Raw genomic sequence first — 20,543 nt, 5'->3', positions numbered from 1 at the left:
TGAGAACGGCGGACATCGAGCGCGACCTCAAAGTACCAAAAATTGCGATAGAATACAGGTAATTGCACAAAAATATACATAGAGGCTTGGAGGTCACCCTAACAGCCTGGCTAACGCCAAGTCATCGCACTATAGTCAGGAGAAGACTAAAACGATATCATCCTCAAAACTTGCTGGCTCGGGTCTTTACCTAATATTTAACAGCGATACTATACATACATTTCTCGTCAATCTTTATTTACTTTATATTTATTATGTGCTGCTGACATAATTAATTTTCTGTTTATTATTTCTGATTTGTTTAAGTTGCCAATTAGGTAACAGTTCACCTATCTTTGTTATCATTTCGTTATTATTTTAATAATAAAAAAAAAAAGGCAATCTTTGTGAAGCTCGCCTGCCTGACCACGCCCATTTATCAGGTCCACCTCAAGTGATATCTTGGTCCGCCGCCTAGTCAAGCACACACACATGCATTTCACACACATTCATCCTAATTTTTGGCATCGATTTTTTTCGCTTTCGCACACATACATACATACATATGTATGTAGATTACTGGCAATGTCTGGAGGTTTTGTACAACTGTTAAGTAAGAAATGCTTAACTATTGAACTAACAAGCTGCGAATTCTTTGTGAAGCCCTCCTGGCTGCCCACGTCCACTTATCAGGTCCGCCCAAACTAATACACACAATTTGAAAATTCCAAAAATACTTAAACTAAAACTGTAATTTCCTAAGAACCAATTATACCTAAACCTAATTTAAAAGAAACAGCAAAAACTCACGACTCTAAAACTACAATCGCTTAGGAACATTTGTTCCTAAACCATAAGCAATGTAACGGATACCATTTATCTAGCTTAAATTAATATAAAAGTTAAGCCAATCCCCGCAGGCAGCATGTACCTGTAAATAATATCCTTAAGGCCAAAAAATTGTAAAAATTGCTATAAGCGTACAATAAAGATCACCATCAGTCGTTGCTGACTGGCGGGACATTACCATCTGAAAGAAATAATAAAGAAAACCTTCAGTCTGCGTGCTGAAGGGAAAGTGTTCATATTAAAAACTTTGGCGGACTTTAGTGTTAAATAACATACTTTGGACTTTGGCGGGACTTTAAATACTTGCAGAAAATAACTAAATGAAACAACAATAACTATAATTTAATATTACATTTAAATATTCTATTTCCACATATATATTGATTGATTATAATTAATAAATATACGCAATTTTATATTCTTATTTAAATCGTAATTTTGCAGATTACTTGACCACTGTTAGCGGCAAAACACTATGTTAACGCTATCATCAATTTATTCTTCATATTTGCAGAACTTGTCGGCCATGTCGCGCTATTTCATTTCATTCGAATCAAATAGACAAATATTTTGCTTTTTATTTTATTCAAATCGGTAGAGCCGTTTTCTGTATATCGTTATATCAAAAATAGCGATTGATATATTTTTAGTATTTTTGCGCAATGTTTATTTGGTATATTTCAAAATTAATACCGCACTGTTTTGTTTTTTATTTTTAAAGGGTTGCGGGTATGTCACAGTCGAGCACACTCGACTTTAGCTTTCTCATTTGTTGTGTATAACTTTTCCAAATCACAAGTCAGAAAAAATTATAAAGGAAGGCAGCGGTAACTCTATTTTTGTTGAACAGATGATGAGCTTTCATTAGCGACAGCTGTTCAACCATATTGTGAGTAGACGTATCTTTCGGCCGATGAGTAAAGAGAACGGCTCAGGAGACTGCGCAAGTGCATGCAGAGTTTTTCAGCAGCACTTCTCCCATTCATGCGCACTTACATTTAGTTCCACAATCTGAATGCTGCATCTGCAAAGAGAAGATTGCATATGTGCAATGAGAGTAGAAGATAAAGAGCTTTTAAAGCTTTTGGGCTTTGTTAAAGTTCAAACAATAATTAAGATATGTTATCTAAAACCGAGTACGTCTAACATTTTTAAATTTATAATAATCTATCTATATAAAAAAGCTTCCACCATTTTTCACACTTGGTACTGTTGTACGAGGATTTTTTTTTATTTTTATTTATTATAACGTTTTTAAGAATGGTTTGAGGGAATATTCTTTTCACACTCGCACTTTTCATTGCCTACCCTATTACTTGTTACTTTTAATATATCAAATAATTTAATTTAGTATGTTTGTTAACGTTATCAAAAATTTAATTCTTTATCAATACTCATATATTATGTGTCTAAGCTTTTTAATATCTTCTAGGTGGTTACACCTGTACTGCATCACTTTTAGTAGTTTTTGTCTTAAAAAGTATAGTATATATAGAAAATAAAAGTAAAATTGAAACCAATCCATCTCAGACTAATAAACTCTATTTACTACAGCTCTAATTTGTGATTAAACCTTATTGATTATCTGGACTTCCCGACAAAACTTTAAAAAAGAAATGTCATAAATTTTTTTTTATAACCACAATATTTTCCGCTTTTCCGCAATTGCTGTTGCAGTTTCTATTACAAACATATAAAACAAGTCGCTACTGCATTCAATGAATCTTTTACTGTAATAAATTATATGAGAGTCTTTTTCAGTTAGTTTGCGACCTCTGGAAACAGCAATGTGCCGTAATAGCAATATTTATTTGGCAACATAATTTAGAAACAGAATACACTGAAACGAAGACGTATTATACTAAAAACTTTAATGAATAGTAAATAAAATCTATAACCATATAAACCTTTTAAATATGTGTGTTTGCATTCCATTAAGTAGAATAATTTGTTGAGGTAAAATGCCTGCCAATAATAAAGAGCAAAGATTTCTGTCGCCAGCAACAATATCTAGACTTTTGTAATAAAATTGCATAAGAATAAATGAGAGCAAACTACAATGCATCCCTTGCATCCTTTTTAGTTTGACATGAAGTCAATTATTGGGCAACGTCGGCATTTATTTCATTTTAACAATTTTATTTCAAGTCAGTCGAGTGGGCTTCCCATTTTCAAATAAGCCATATTCTAAAATTATACCAAATTCATATACCAAAAAAAAAAACACTAAAATATATACCGAGTAAATCGATGTACGATGTACATTCAAAATGTACCATACAGTACAAAATATAGGAGATTGTCAGACAAAGCAACTAATACCCGGTTTCAGAAGGCGTTTTTTTCCATACAAAAGTATTTATTAAATAACTTTTTCAATTTTTACCTGATTGAAACCAAATTCTTAATAATTATAATTATTGTTTTTATTATTGTATGTACCAAACCTAAGACAGACTGAAATCGTCTTGGCACTTGACGCTGATCAAGAATATATATATGTATATGGGTAATTCTCTGGTAAATGTCGCGTGCGACCACCTTTACAATTTACAAAAAAAACGTAAACTAAAACAATTTTAAAAATAAGTGAAAGCTATTCTTAAAGCTTTGGATAAGCTCTATTTTTAGAGCTAAGATTGATTTTAGAAACTTGCTCTGTTTTACGATAAAATAATAATAATTCGATAATTTTTTGGTTAATTTTTGCAATTATCAGAACAGAAAGAAAATTTCAAAACCATTCTTAGCTCTAATTAAAGAACTAATCTAGGGCCATAAGAGTAACCGTTTCTTATTTTTAAAATTGCTTCAGGTTATGTTTTTTTTGTTCACTGAAAAGATGGTCGCATGCGACATCCGTCAGAGAATGACCCATATACTTTATGGGGTTGATATACCTCCTTTTGTTACATACATTTCCCGCAGACCCAAAGTTATAATACTCTTCTATTCTAGCTTTCAGTATGGTATGTGGCAGAAAATTTGATAAATTATAAGGTCAAGGTCAGACGGACATGCCTACTTCTACCTGATACATACATTTCCTGCCGGCACAAAGTTATAATACCCTTCTACCCTTTGGGTAGCGGGTATAAAAAGATAATGGACTTCAACTGAGTTTTCAAGATGAATGCATATACTGTATACGCACAGAACGTATTGCTTACGGTCACGTAGTATGGTTGGAAGTGAGTAAACATTCTAAAAACGTACCAAGTTTAATGAAAATACCAAAGCGTTGTCTTAGAGGCAATATGTCTATGTAAATACTTGTACGCATTACTATTTCCTAAACATTCAATATTTGATGTGTAAGAAAAAGTCGCATATGTGCATCATATATGAAATGTATGTATCGGAATTTCTGATTTGAGAGGCCTTTAGACACCTCATTATTTTGACGTACAACATTTTTACTTTTGTTACTTTTAATATATGAGTTTTGCTTGTATTCAATGTTTCTAAATAAATATAGTTTGATTTACTCAAAAAACTATCCAAGTCTTCCGATACTACGCAGCTTTTGTTATATTTTTTAGTCTTGCTGTATATGCATCGGTTTTAAATTGTAGCTCTTTTTCGGCACTGTCGACATTTTAGTTCTTTAAAGTTATTCCTGACTTGTACAGAGAACATTGCTTACTTGGTGGGTGTTGGAGCTTTGCGCTTATTGACATGCATCATTTGTCCTTTCGTCTTTTGTTACGACCATGTACTGAAAATAATGGGGTGAAAATGTGTGGGGAGATTCATTTTTGGCATCGTACTAATATGAGGGTTGCGCGCATACATATGTATATGTATGTATGCATGTCGCACACTTCTTGAGAATATTAATTTTGGTTAAAGATTTCAAAACGTCAAAATTAATTACACAGAGATTAAAATTCGGGTAGGCGTGCTAAGAATATAAAACAAACTAAATTTGCGTATAGCAAAATGGTTAAAAACAAACACGGTATCATTATCTTCCATTACATATATATGTTATTTAGGCAGATACCAGAGTTATAAATCTTACGATTATTGCGTTTGCTTTATTGTTTTTGTCAAACTCATATTTCAAATTAAGAAGCGCAGAACTCAAAGTTTCTATATTTGCCACAAAGTGGTTGTTCAACAAAAGTGAGAAAGCTCTACCGTGAGAGAAGATTCTGAACGATTCACAGACGCAGTCATTTTTATTTGGCTTGAGCTCTCATTCGTGATACGCTCTCTTTTTCTGTTTAGTGCTTGACTTTTCTCATTCGCCCCTTTCGTTAACATTTGGTTTAGTTGACGTTGTCAGTTTGTGAATGTTGCGTTATTCATATGCTAGTCATCGTAAACACAAATTCATTATGCATCTGCATCTCACAACATCGCATGAAAACAAAAGTAAAAAATTAGTTTAGCTATATAAACGGCTGCAAGAGCTCAAGGGGAACGCGTACAAAGTGAACAATTTTCAGTTTGATTAATGTATTTTATATGTCTCCGTATCATACTCAATATATGTAAATATACGAGAGCATATTTGTGAATGTGTGAGTGAGAAAAATCTCCCGTAATCGCAGTCAACGCGAAAGTGCAAGAACATCGCAAAACACAACGACCATTTATAAGCATATCAATCCAACTTTGTCTATTGTACTTAATCAATATATGTTCATGGTTTATGCTGTTTTAGCAGTTGTACAACTAATTAAATGCAGAACCGAATGGTTTGCTGTTGTTGCATGTAGCATGTCATTGCACTCTGTACTTGTAGCCATAGTTAGTTTTGCGTATTTTTTTTTGCCCGTGCTTTTTTTAAATTGTCTTCAAGTATTTCGCCGTAATGTATCTCAACTTAAGTCGATATATACAATATATACATCAACACAAAAGACAAGCACGAAAAACAAAATCAACACAATCGATAGGAACAAAGTGTGATTGGCCGAACTCTTTAAATACTTTAAAATTGCATGCTATTTAAAATAGCATTTGCAAGACAAATTATTGGTGCAAATGTCGAGCATTCATTATAGCTTATGAAAAATTCCTATAATGCATGCATAATGCCAACTATGTTCTCTAAAATACAATAATTTGAAACCCTGTCTCTCACGCTACTGTTTCTCCATTTTTAGATTAATAATGGATATAATAATAAATACGTGTTATGAACAACAAAATTTCGTGATTTGTTTCCTTTGTCTAAGTCATTCGTTAAATTACTTGCGTTGTCTAGTCTCCCAACCTGATCTACATACTACTGACATATGTATGTATGTATATAGTATATGTATGCATGTTCATTAAGGCTGTGCGCTATTTTTAGGCCAAAAGCATATAGCAAATGTGGACAATGAGGAGAATACTTGCTACTAGGTGCTTGAAATAAATTATAAAATTAATGATAGAATTAGGATATACATAAGTATGGGCAATCCCAAAAACAGTCCACAACTACGGGCAAAATGCCTTTTTTTTATATTTAAAATAAAACTTCAAAAAAGTTAGTGTTATTTATTTATTGGTTAATATATTGAAGTTGTTTGAAAATTTTTATTCAGTCTATGCCTAATTCTAGTTCCAGTTCATTGGAAACGCCCCACTCAATTCCAATAATAAAATATATATATTTTATATATTTATATTTTATATATATCTTTAACATCATAAGCAACGCCTTTTGATTACGCATGCGTCAGCATGTGGATTCTGCAAAGTACATTATTTAGCCGGTAGTGGCGAATATGTACTCGTGAGTATCCGAACAATGACAGCGACTGGTTCTAGTGTTGCAATTTAAGTTAAGCACGAAACCTTACTCAATGAGAAATTCAGAATCCCTTTGACAATTGTCACGTTAAGTTTCACATATTTGCCTCTTTTTGCCAGTGGAAAGAATAAAAGTAGAAGCAAACGCAATATGCCAATTCATTCTAACTGAAAAAAAAAACGTTTTAATAATAGTTAACTGAAGTGAACAGTCACCATTGCGTCTCATTACTTAACTTATATAAAAATATAATCAATACAATTTTACTAAAAAGAAATAGTGTAAAATATGGAATAGCAACATAACATATGCATCGCGATATTAATATTTTGTCTGCTATTTGTAAATTATTTATTTCTTTTAATTGTTACTAGAACTGTGCGAACTTTTACGCTAATAAGTGCTCTATGTTAATGTAAAATTGTGCTTTCTATTATATTAAAAGCTACCTAGAAATAACCATCAGTATTATTTAATGAATGGGTGATGCAAAATAGTAAAATATATTTAATAACGTGTAGCTATATATACATACACCTCATCTCTCCAGAAACAGAAAAGTTTATAAAGACTAAGAGTGCATAACGATTAACAATCAGTATTATTTATATTCTAAAGTTAAAAGACTCACTAAATCGATTCAGCTTCAAGAAACAATTTTTGCATTACCTTATGTCCGTTTCCATAGGGTAAAAATTGAATAGTTGCTATAATCCCAAAACTGCAAAACTATTTTCTGTTTTGAGTTATTAAACTAAACCAAGACACTTGAAAAAAGTTAAAAGAATATAACTAAAACTATTTACACTTTAATTCATTTAAAATCATAAAAAATAAGAATTAGAGTGTCCTACTAATAAGTGAAAAGTGCAACAAACCTAATTTATAATGAAAGCTTATGTATATAAGTATTAAAATTGCGTCAATCAAGAGAAAAAAATCACCGCCGCCTTTAACGACATTGACGCTAATTAGTTCCAATCAACGAGAGCAGCAAAAGGAACAGCTTAAAGAACTTCAACAAGTTCAGATCTCACAAATAAATCAACCGTTAATAGAAGTTCAAACAACAGATACGCTACAAGAAGCTTCTACAGTAACGACAACGACAACAGCAACAGCGGCGGCGGCACCCGAGGAACCAAACTCTGCAGAAATATCTAGAAATTCAACAGCCACTAAAACAACGAAAGATAGTCCATTAACACATCTTAAGGCTTACGCCTCGGTCAGCGTCGATAACAACTTGCCGGCCTTAGTAACGTCTACGCCACCAACAACGCAATCAGCGAATCCAAAAATTTTTGTCAAGCCAACTACAACAATAGCAGTGCTAAAGACAAGACCTACTAAAACTAATTTCACCACGTCGTCGTCCACATCGCCATTGCACTCGTGCTCCAGTACTTCCTCTTCACTAATTGCGCAGCCGCCACCAAGCAAAATACTTAAAACGGATCACCTGTGTGTAAGCACCGCTGCCACTCCAGCCCCTGGTCTGCCAACTGTCGCTGCCACCTCTTCTGTTAGGCATCCCTGTATATATTGTGTGATACCGGTGCCAGTGGTACGTACTGTAGTCGTATTCACAGTATTCACTGTCAAGTCAGTCAGTGTTCACCAAAATATATGCAATGAATAAATGACAGTACTTCATTTTTCCATTAATTTTAATTTTAAGCAATTATCATTATTCTTTATCAGCGTCAACAGACAGCATCAACGATATAGCCATGTCCGTCTGTCTGTGTACTTTCCCCATATCGGTAATAGTATTATCTTTTATCTTTGTCAGAGTGCCATCATTTTATATGCTCAGAAAGAACGAATTATTTAGTATATTGTAGTATAATTTAGTATATTTTTATAAATACAACACTGCTTTCCTTTTACTGAAAACAACTACAGTCCAGATTACTGGAATTGCCTGCAATCAGATAACAATTTTAGAAGGTATTCAGGAAATAATTGTATATGGCAAAACACGGCTGCTGCAGTCGAGTCTAAGTTGCTTGATTGACAATCTGGTATATTTTGTACTCTTTGGTATGGTATAGCAAATAAAGTCGTCAGTATATTTTTTTATTAATTTGGTTTAAATTTTTATTGAAAAAATATATCGGGTATTTTTCATTCGAGCTTACTGCACTGTAGCTCTTTTACTTATTTCTTGATAAATTTAAATTAAATTACGGCAAAAAGAGGAGGAGATGGCAAGTAAGTATTTTTGTGTATTTAGAGTGAAGTTAATAATATTCCTAAATGATATCCATTGATTTATGGATTTGACATTAAATTTGTATGCAGTAACTAAGTCTGCAATGTTTTCTTCGCTTTCCTTTAACTAGAAGAACAATGTATAGAACATAAAATAAGCCCATGCAAAAACACAAAATATTAAAATGAGTATTCTTTTTTAGTGAAAAATAAAAGCAAGAATAATATAATCCGGAAATGAGAAGTGGAAAAAGTATGTAGTGAAACGTTCCGGGCACCTATGCCAACACATTTCAAGTGCCCATCATAAAATGTTTGCTCGTATGCATGTTTGTCTAAGTAATGAGGACAATTTAAGGGTACTTGAAGCAATCCAATTCTCGGGTGCACTCAACGCCACCACATAAGATACTAGGTCGTCCGTTCAACTATCCCACTCTAACAGTCTCTTCCGTGGCTTATATCCGAGCTTATTTGTGACTGCAGTCATATTTATATGCAAGCAGTGTACGTACATATACACTCTATATCGTAGTTCTTATCGTACTGCTTCGTGCCTAATGTACGCAACCATTTTGTATCTGCAACAATTGTCGACGTCATTAGAGCTGCTGAAATGTAAAGTAAAGAAATTTAATAACATTCAAGAATAATTTTTTATTTTGCAATACTTATCAAATAATTGCGATTGGCTTAAAAGGTTTAATAATTGCATATTATTTTTTATCATTCCTTCTTATAAATAAGAAAGTGTAAGAATTTAATTAATAGCAGTTATTTCTACAGAAAACATTTTTTTTTTTAAATTTTGCTGAAAATATTAAACTTCATTAAATTAAAATATATATATTAAAAATAACTGATTATAAATATAGAATTGGATGCATTTAATAATTAAAACTGTTATTTGCAAACTTCAATTTATATACAACAATTTTTAGATGGATAAAATCCACAAAGTGTCCATAAACATATCGTGTTTAACTAAAATGCAGAAGTATATTTTTTCTAGTTCGATTTCTTTATAAATTTACATATCTAGCGAATACACGGGAATACAATATTCAATCAGCCTTTGAATGCCACGGAGTTAGCGGAGTTTCTGAGCTTGCAAATTGTAGTAAAACTTAGCCATAGGATGGGTTTCACAGGATTTTTTACACCACATTTTGACAGGTTAAGCGCCCAAAAAGTATATGCAAAATGCATGTACTAAACAAAACTATTTGCGGTCTAATCCATAATCTTTGTCAATGTGCTTTGGCCATACTTTGTCAGTGGTGCTTGTTGCTCAGTCGTCGACGCTTGTCAAACAGCATTCCAATATTGTTGTTGTTGTTGTTGACAGTCAGGTTTTACTAAAATATATCAATCGCTGAGACGCAGCTCATGAACATCGATGTACTCTTGGTTTAAAGAGAACTGGAAACAACTTATTTCAGTCTTATCCCAATGCCTTGAAAGTACTATAAAGAGCTTTTAATATACACAAAAATATTGAAACACTTTAAACAATATGATAACCAATCTTAAAGTTAACATGTTTGAGGTGATATACAAATTACTCCCATTTTTATTGAAACTAAAAATGTGTTTATAAACTACAAAATTTTGTAAGCCTTCAAATGTATAAATAAGAGTAAATTTTTTAAAACTACCTTCATGTGAAAATTAATTGCAACTTTTTGCAGTCTGGTACGTTCACAGACAACAAAGAGACCCACAAAGAGAGAGAACATATAAATAAGTGGTGTTTTACTTTTTGAGAACCATGCTTGATAGAAGAACTGAATAAAATTAAAGCAAACCGGGCGAAAAGAGCGAAACTCAACAAAGAAGCGCGACTGCAACCGGCAAAATAAATTTGAAACTAAGCGTAAAGAGAGAGCGCATCTTTCATAGCTAAAACATGTTAAAGGTAGACAGAGACGTCTAATATATCTAACAGACAAGAGCAACCCTACTAGCGAGTTGCAGAGAGTCTGGCTATGGCTTCAACAAAAACAGTAAAATTGTGCAGTGAGGTCTAATGTACAACATACAACGCCCGCAGAGTATTGAGAGAGACGTATGCAGAGTGATGATGATGACTACTGTTATGCCACTCGCTCGATAACTTCAGCTTCGCTCAATTCTAGACAGCCTGCTCAGATATTAGTTTAACTTCATTGCTCGTGTCGGCGAGACGAAGCAAGAAAAATCCAATCCAAACAAAAATCTTGGCGGTCGAGCAACTTTATTCGCTCACATCTCTTTTATTGCAATAAAAACAACAGCAAGCCGGGATAAAGTGAGTGAAAGTGCAGTTAGCGTTAATGCAACCTAAAACATAATACTACCCATCTGCTGACTTCTTAACATTGTTATTATATTTGTTACAAAATTAATGAATTTGTGTAGCGATTGGCTCAACAGTAACTACCAATATCGTAACTACCGGCAATGTTTGACAGAAACATCAACCCACTGTCTGCACGTTGTGTGTCAACGTCAAGTAATTTATTGATTTTTTCAGGGGTGCAGCAAATTATGTTTCTTTTTCATTTCCATTCATTTAATGGAAAAAGCTGCGATTTGCAAAGATAAAAGTCATAAAATTTAGCTGTTTGTTTGTACTATATATTCCTTTATGTCCCATTGCGGGTATATGTCGAAATATATATAGTATTCTTTTACATTTTGCTTAATAAATGTAAGATTTGGTACAAAGATACGATGATGCTTTCGTTAATTAATACTAATGTAATAAATCAAACACTTATTTTAGTATTAATATATTTAAAATTGCTTATTAATATCCAAAATTTAAATGGTAATATTTATATTGCTTAATCTTCAACATCATCCTCTTCGCCGCCTTCACTAAGTTGTGCCTCGCCGCCTGCTTCCTCTTCGACCATTTCTTCAGATGAGCTAACCTCTTCAATCGGCTCAATATCGGAGGCCAAGTCTTCTCCATAGTTTTCATCGAAGCGTATGTTCTCATTAAGAGAGGCAACTTCTACGTCTTGATCGGGTGGTAGCAACGTTGGCGCTGTACCAGATGGACATTCAGTGATATTGCGGATTCTTAGCTGATTCCAGCAGAATCTGATGAAATACGCTAAGAAATCTATCCATATTTCCAAACATACGCACCGAGGCACTTTTTGGATCTTCACCCTCCTCAAGAATGCGGCCTACTATGTGATGCCGATAAGGATCCATTAAATATATGAACTCTCTTTTTTTCCAAATGGAATACATTTGATTGTTAATCTGAAAGATTACATCATAATTTTCCGCAAGCGCTTTTTCAAGTATCAAATGAAAATCATTAAACTTGTACATGGGTACACATTTCCATTGACCTAACCGAATTTGCCGAGGAAAGGTATCTAAATCCATTGGCTGATTAATATCCGAACATGGCTCCCAACAATTTGTACACATATTGATGCCATAACAAATAACCTTGTCGTATGTTTTTGCATTCCAAGTAGCCGGATGATCGATTTTGGAAGCTAATGCTGTTGCCACTGCCACTGGTAAAGCACTACGATTTCGCAGTGCATCCTATGGATTTAGTGTCAAGTGTAAATATGACTTAAGATACGCATAGTCGGAAGCAATTACACAAAATTCGCTCATTCGGGATCCGAAGTCGCGTTCCTGACTTCGCTAATTTGGTCCTGGTGTTACTAACCTCACGACCAATAAATCACGCAGCGTAAATGGGTCTGAATTTTCAAGATTGCTCTCCTTCTTGATCAAATGAATGACATTGTCCAAGGATCGCATCGCTAATAACGTAGAGTAACCGCCATCAGTTAGTTAGTGTATCCTTATCACGTCCATTTAAATCAAGTACCATATAAGTAAATATCAATTTGGAGTCCAAAATATTGCAGTTTTACGTCTCTTAAAGTAAGCATTCAAAATACGACGTAAACGTCCAATGAGATTTTGAACACCATAAAGTTCAAACGGAGCATCCAACTCTATAGCAAATTCAATGTCGTTAAACTTGAAATGACGGGTTACAGTCTGCTTGTTATCATCATAAACATTGGGAAAATCCATTGCCTCTGAATCATTAAATAATATTTGGCCTTCGGTGATTAGTAGATCGATCAAGTCTGGGTTCCATTCGGTTCGTTTCGTATAATATGTTAAGTTGCTGCAAACGCCTTTAGATTACTTGCATATCTTATTGATTAAAAATTTGGCATGCCAGATTTAGAAGCAACTGTCCCAGTCACAATACCAAGTGGAAATCCCAAAGATTTATCAATGAAGGATCGACGATTGCTTTTGCATTCCTTGGGATCAAAGGTACGTAGGGATCATCATGAACCCCAAAGATTCTACAACTTTCATGTAAGCACGGATCATTGTCGTTATACTTAACTGTTTGCTGGGTACTAAATTTAAAAAATAAATGGAGAAACATAAACTACCTCGATAATCTCTTTTAAAAATTACTTCATGGTACTCTGCTCACCATGAATTGCTGTTCGATTTGTTTTGTGGGGATAAATTAGAACAGCAAGTACATCCTGCCTTCTTATTCAACATATTAAAAAGATACTTAATAATTTTAGCTTTCAAATTACTTACAAATAAATTTTTATTGCAGTTAACATGCTAGGTAGCAGATGAATGAGTACTATTACATTTTCTATAATTTTTCAGCTTAGACATTCGAAAACCAAAGCATACTTCTATCAACTCAATATAGTTTACCAACAATTAAATCCGCAGGAGGGTTGCGTTTTTAACCTTGCGACATTTTTGTCCTCATCCAATAGAAAGTTCAATAGGGTTCAATATGCTAATTTTGTATAGTTTCATACTATATATGACGAACATATGAAAGCTACAGTCGAGTGTTCACAACTGTGCGATACCCGGTACCAAATTTGAATAAAAGCAGCGCAGCATTATTCTTAAAATATACCAATATATATATATAATATAGAATAGATTCTCTTGAAAAGATCTCAAACTTTAAATTATTACAATAAATATCTCGCGATAAAATGATGTAGTAAATAAGCATAAGGGAAAAATATAAAATATATTCATTAACTTCACCAACATTTTCAGATTTTTTTTGTTGAGATTTAGATGCTTATACCGACAATAAGACAGACATACACGGCTATATATGTTGAAACTGATCAATAATGTAGACACATTTAAAAATGTACGATAAATCATTACAAATTTATATTTTGCAATAATCAAGCTGATGAAGATTTTTCGATTTCAGATTCGTATTAATAAATTATGAGAAACTCGAGCCGATTTAGCATTTTACTCATATATATTCTTCTATATTCTTAGAACTCATCTAGTGCTGGTAGCATCGCGTCAGCCGTTACACTCAAAGGGGCCATTCCACAGCATTCACCGGCTATGACTAGTCCAGCTGCTGCTGCTGCTGCTGGCGCGGCACTAGCAGCAGGTGCACCCTATCGTGGGGCCACAAGTTGGACACCTCAAGGCTATGCACCAGCAGCTGCCGCGGCTGCTGCTGCAGTTGCTCAACAAACCTATCGTTATACAACTCCATTGCCTCAACCAGCATATGCAGCATATACGCCACACACGGCTAATACGCCTAGCACAACAACAGTAAGTATCTAAGGCCCAAAAATGTAATTATAAATATATATGATTAAAATTTGAAGTGAGCGGGTAAAACTTGTTCAGACAAAAGGTTCAATACATTTTAGATGTCTATCCAAATTTCTGAAAATATCTCAACATTTGAGTTCTCATCGGAAGTACTTAACATATAACTTCCGCGGCTCTGTTTGGAAAAGTTTTGTTGGCCAAATTAATTATTGTGATATTTTCAAAAAAGCAAAAATAGTAGTTGCAGAATCCTATTAAATCTTATCACTTAGTTATGTATGCGCCTTTGTTTGTCGGCGCATCGTCTTTTACTAAATGCTAACGATTGTACGCTTAGATATCAGCAAACATTTGTCAATAACAAATACAAGAAAGTTTTAGAAATTGTTTACGTGTGAAACAGTTGTTAAAATATAATACATAGTAAATAAATAAAAAAAATCTGTCGCTCTTTTCAGCCACAAAAATATGAGAATGATATTAAAAATTGTGCACATATCACAAACATATTATTAAAATCTCTTTGCTTAACCCTTGATTACAAACTTTTTCCTTTTAAATATTCGAAGCACACCCAACAACACATATGTACATATGTATAATATGTACTGAATGCGCAGCGCCTATAAGATATGCTACAATATTATTATATATTATATATTATTCTACGTTTGTAACATATGGCAGTAGCTTTAGTTGTGCTTTACAAAGCCAAAAAATATATATAAACATATGTATCTATACTAAGTAGCTACATATGTATATAACGACTGTCCTTGCAAAAGGATACTCTATTCAGTTTGTGTTTGTCCTTCGTGTTTTTTGCCTCTTTGCTATCCTTTATCTGTCAGCCTCGTTGTCAATATTGAATTTGGTCTGATTGTTATTTATTTTTCATTTTTTGAGGTCCTTAAACTGTTGTTATTTTCTTTGTCTCTTTTGAGGCTCCCAATTGTTAATGCTTAGGACCAGTTCCCGTTCTTTATTTTCAATGTACCAGTTATATGTCATAGGTTCTTATTCTTTGAACTTTTACTTTGATACATTATTTTAATTTATTTTATTTTTATTAACATTTAATAGGTTCCAGCCTTTATATTATAGAATATATATTATATATTAAAACAATACTTTTTTGTTATTATTTTTATATCCAGATGTTTCAAAAGATTCCCACGCAAATCGAAAAAAATCAAATACCAAACGATTTTCGGTACATACAATAATAACTACATGATTAATTACTGAAAATTTTGTTGTGATCAGATAAATATTTGAGTAGGTATTAAAGAAATACTTTGGTATGTCTAATAACGATTTTTTTTATCAGCTCTTAGTTGTTTAGTTGCAAGGAAAACGATGCAGGACTATACAGTTTGAGTAAATACATTGTACAAATACAAATACGTAAATACAAGTTTGCTGCAGCTTTAAAATTTAAAAAGGTGGAAAGATTAGGAACTTATTTCAGAGAAAGGAAACTATTTGTGATAAGTCATTTTATATAGGGTGCGAGTAATTTATAAAAAAAACTATCACATTATGAACAACTCCAGGGAAAGCCTTTTCTTTTCTTACTTAGCTAAATATGTAGAAAATGGAAACTTATTTAAGATAAAAGTAAATATGCAATACTATACATAAATTATTAACAGCTGTAGATTTGAAAATATTCACGATTGCATATTCTTGATACATACATTACAGATGCGGAAGAGCGGATCTCACTAATTTTATTATTTTATGATAATTTAATTATAAATTCGACAAGTTTATTCAGTCATATCTATTTGTATGTTACTGCGAAAGCAACAATAGGACACAACAAGACATGCATAATTTGGAAACAAATGTGAATGTCAAACGTGACTGAAATAAAGAATGCGAAATAACACTGAAAAACGACAAAAGGTAGAAAAGTCATCACAAAAGAGATCGCCAGTATATTAGATCTGCATATCCATTGTCAAAATTATTCCATCGTACTTTTTCTGTAACAAAGTTCTCAAACGTATGCAGTGCAGCGTTCATAGTCAACACAGCATCCAAAATCTTTGGAGTCATAGGAATTCAAGTAACACTCAGTTCACAGTAATGTTGTACAGCGTCCAGGTTTCTTTTAGGGATAGAGATTGTTGAACTCTAGCTAGCTGTCTCCACATATATCAACCAATATTTGCATTTCTAAGTATGTATCTTGTAAATACATTGCATAATTTATATCTCCTTTGATTTGATTTGCATTATCATGGACAAGCAGCAATAACTTTTACAATTAGGGCTGAGAGCTTAAACTAAAAATAATACACTTACAATGCAACTTTTTGTTAGATTATTAAATCGGTCATTTTAGAACTATAGATCAAGCACTTAAGGAAGTCAGAACCCTAGAATGCTACTCTGCGTTGCTTTTGTTTGTCTGACACTTAATCGGCTCACAAAGCTAAGTACAAAAAAAATACAAACGCAGGCTGATGAATTTACGAGGCGGCACTGTGCTCAAAGTTTGTGGCACGTTTTAATTGGCAATTTTGTCTGAGGACTAAAAAGTAGCTGACAAGCAGTAGCTTCAGCTTTAGCTCCAGCTTTAGAAGCGATGTCAGCTCCTGTGTACGTAACACAATAAGCCCCCCATGTTGTATCTCTCACGACATGGACAAGAACCAACGTTTCAACAACCAACAACCCCTCAGCCAGCCCTCTCGTATCCTAACCAGGCCCTTTAATCGACTCGCAGCTACACAGCGGGAGCCACTGTGTTCTTTTCCACATTCTCATCTTTGTGCTGCTGGTACTTCGCCTTTTAGCTCCCCCCCCTACCGACTCTTTTTGCCATGTAAGCATAAGCAAACAGTGTAGTCAATTGTTCCGCTATTTTTGGTCCCCACTTTTTAGCGCCCACGTATCGTGAAACGAAAATTGACACTTTTAACAAGTTGAAAAAATTGCTGTTAACCCCATATAACGGTGTGAAGCTGCCATTAAGTCGCATCCTGGTTAGTCAGAAGTCAAACAAGAGGCTGCTCTATCATAACAGCAAGACCCATTTCCTGTGGACACTTACTATCCCAATTTAAGCGCAACTGAACTTTATTTTGATCCGTGTCATTATTTACCATTTTCCTTGAACAATTTTAAACGAATTTCACCATTTGTAAAGTAAAATTTACTAACAAACAAGATGAAAATGACATAGATATGCGAAAATTGCTATTAGCCCCACATCAACAGTCTAACCAAGCAATTACCCAATTATAAGTTGAGGCTACGGCTTAAAAAAAAAATTCCATTTTTTTTAACTTCTGTTTGAACTTTTCTAAAACAATGCCTCTTTTTATGCTATTGCTCTTAAATTTGGTCGTTTTAAACGTACTATCGTAATCAATTAATATAATAGATTTATTGTACAAATTATTTTCTTGTTATTATTTTATGGATATTTATATAATTCTTGTATTATTTGTTTTGCAATTTATCTTGAGAAGCTTATCGATTACAGGAAATAATATAGCTTTCAAATACACAAAGGACGACTGCCAATGTTACACAACAATTTTAGTTCATCGTACCCCATAATGTCCAATAATAATCATACTAATTAGCCTTTAATTTTAGTATTTTTAGTTGTATAAAAAAATGTACAAAACTTTAGCAAATTTTACTTTTTATAATAATACACATAGTATAGAAATAGAAATACTTATTATAATTGTACATCAGAATGTATAGCGGAACGTAGTAAATAATAATGAAAACGACTACTGACGAGCAAAATTGTAATACGAGTTCAATACTCTAATAGGCACTGATAATAGCCGAAAAAAAAAAATATTTACTCATTTGTTTTTGTTTTTATACCCGTTACCCATAGGGTAGAAGGGTATTATAACTTTGTTCCGGCAGAAAATGTATGTAACAGGCACAATGAGGCATCTCTAAACCCATAAAGTATGTATATATATTCTTGATCAGCGTCAACAGCCGAGACGATATATCCATGTCCATTTGTCCGTCTGTCCGTATGAAACACTGGATTTGAGAGGCTATAAGAAAGTGCTACAATTGTTTCCCCACAGCATTTGTTATGTTTTCACGTAGATCAAGCGATCAAATAAAAATTGTTGAAGTTATTTGAGAAATTCTTCTTCTATAGGAGAAAACGCCTACTGCTTAGGTTCTTAGCTGCTTTGGCTGGTGTATTTTGACCTCTATGGTATATTTCGAATGTAGTACTTCATTGATATACTAAAAATGACATTCGTATTTTAGTGTTTGTGCGGTACAATATTTGGTGTATTTTAAGAATAATACCGCACTGATTTGCTTTTATTTAAAATGGGTAGCGTGTATCTTATTCTTTTTATTTTTTTTTTAAGTTAACTTTAGCTTCTACAATAAATTCCAGGTGGACTGACTAATCAGTAGGTTTACTCTAAGCAAGCAAATGATTGCAAAAAAATTATAAAAATTGATGAATCGCCTAACCCACTGCCACCTAAGCATCTGCTGAATGTCAAAGGCAACACCAGTCTAAACCGAAATAAAACTGATACTATGAAACAAAAATAGTGAATAACAAGTATTTCATTTCGTGAAAACCTGTAAGACAGATCGCTTAATTTGACTAGGTACATACTTAATTAAATAAAATAAATACAACAACGGATGTATGTAGGTACTACGTATGAATGTCCATTTTGACATTTCAAATTAATCCACGAATCCAATCATGATACTATGTGACGCAGACTTCGCTGCCTACGACAATTACTTAGAAAAAGCTAAGAAAACGAAAACTGAACTGAAAGTTAGCGTCATATGCGAGGGTGGCTAGGCAACCTCGTGTTGCTGGCGTCTGGCTGCTCTTTAATAGTTACAATCTGGTGAGCAGCGCAGGCGCTAGCTGATAATTTCATAGCATTCACACCCCGATGACAACGTCAGCACAAGACCAGCATAAAAATTGCAAGCAAAAGACTACCTACCGATAATAAAGTAATGTATAGTTCAATGGCGATGTACATATACAAGCATGTATGTAGGCACATATGTATATTTATATGTGTATGTATGTACATACATACATTATCTACAAAGAGAAATTTTCAGCGTACGTTGTTCGCCCAACACATACAATAGCGTTAACACGATACATCCATACATCCTCCCATCAGCGCGAATTGTGAATTGTGTTTTCCATATGGGCACATTTATACGCATTCGTTTTCAATTGAGAGTTCCTCTTGTCTTCGTTGCTTGCCCTCGTCTAATGTCATTCAATCGTTTGTATTGTTGTTATCGTTCCTTTCGCTTTGCTTTTGTTGCTCATTTCTCCCAGAACCCCACCCATCTACATTCACGCGATTTCATATAGTATTGGTTATTCTTGTTATTGTGACATTTTTATAAGCTTTACGTTTTTTCCCACTCTCTCTTGTATAATTGTCTCTTTTCTCTTTGGCTTTAAACTTAAGAGCACAAAATATAAAGAGATAAAATAGTTTATTTTGTAGCAACAATAGATTTTGTTTGTTTTTGCATTTTTGAATTCGATTCTAATTGTAGTTGACTTAGCATTTGTAGATTCTACATTAAAATATACATATGTATGTACATATGTTCACGTATGTATATAGATATACATACGTATATCTTAAGCCTGTAATGAATATGTACATATGTATGTACATATTTATTAAACACACAAAATCAAAAAAAGAATCAAATCCGTGTTTTAAAAATGTAATGTATTAATGTAATGCATTTAAATCCGGGAGCATCAACAGCAACAGCAATTCACTGGGTCGCCAGATGAAGCTAAACTAAATACACCTGCGTCCATACGGATATCCATATGTATTGTGTCTTTGCTTTAAATGTATGTACACACAAGCGCATACATACATACATAAATAGGCAAGTACATATAAGCATATGCATTCATACATACATATGAAAAAAGCAACTTGTGACGCCGCAACTCACAATTTTTAATGACGGAACATCAAATTTGGTTATCTCGCATACAAAGTCATTTTTTTAATGTTGAAGGGGGCGTAATATGGAATGAATATCAGCTAAATTACAGCCAATATCAAATTGAAACCTCGGTACAATAAAAGTT

The 20,543-nt window shown here is 33.4% G+C and overlaps 1 protein-coding gene and 1 pseudogene across 24 annotated transcripts in view; one reads left to right on the top strand and one right to left on the bottom strand.

Annotated features, from left to right (window-relative positions):
- The first annotated feature begins 7,436 nt into the window (after positions 1–7,436).
- LOC133846299 (protein alan shepard) overlaps positions 7,437–20,543 on the top strand; it is a 30,434-nt gene continuing 17,327 nt past the window's right edge. For 5 of the 24 annotated variants that reach the window (XM_062281186.1, XM_062281184.1, XM_062281180.1 and 2 more), the window contains exons 1-2: positions 7,477–8,147; positions 14,126–14,416. In XM_062281186.1, coding sequence (XP_062137170.1) covers positions 7,479–8,147; positions 14,126–14,416 — 960 coding nt within the window. In that variant the 5' untranslated portion in view covers positions 7,477–7,478. Of the gene's footprint in view, positions 8,148–14,125; positions 14,417–20,543 lie in introns of all 24 variants that reach the window. The other 19 variants (XM_062281188.1, XM_062281179.1, XM_062281177.1 and 16 more) reach the window with 15 other exon arrangements.
- On the bottom strand, positions 11,512–13,266 carry LOC133844565 (uncharacterized; annotated as a pseudogene).

This window comes from Drosophila sulfurigaster, chromosome 3, assembly GCF_023558435.1.
Source record: "Drosophila sulfurigaster albostrigata strain 15112-1811.04 chromosome 3, ASM2355843v2, whole genome shotgun sequence".
In the NCBI taxonomy this organism is placed as follows: domain Eukaryota; kingdom Metazoa; phylum Arthropoda; class Insecta; order Diptera; family Drosophilidae; genus Drosophila; species Drosophila sulfurigaster.
Note: the sequence above shows the minus strand (reverse complement) of the source record. Positions and strands in the feature narration are given on the sequence as shown.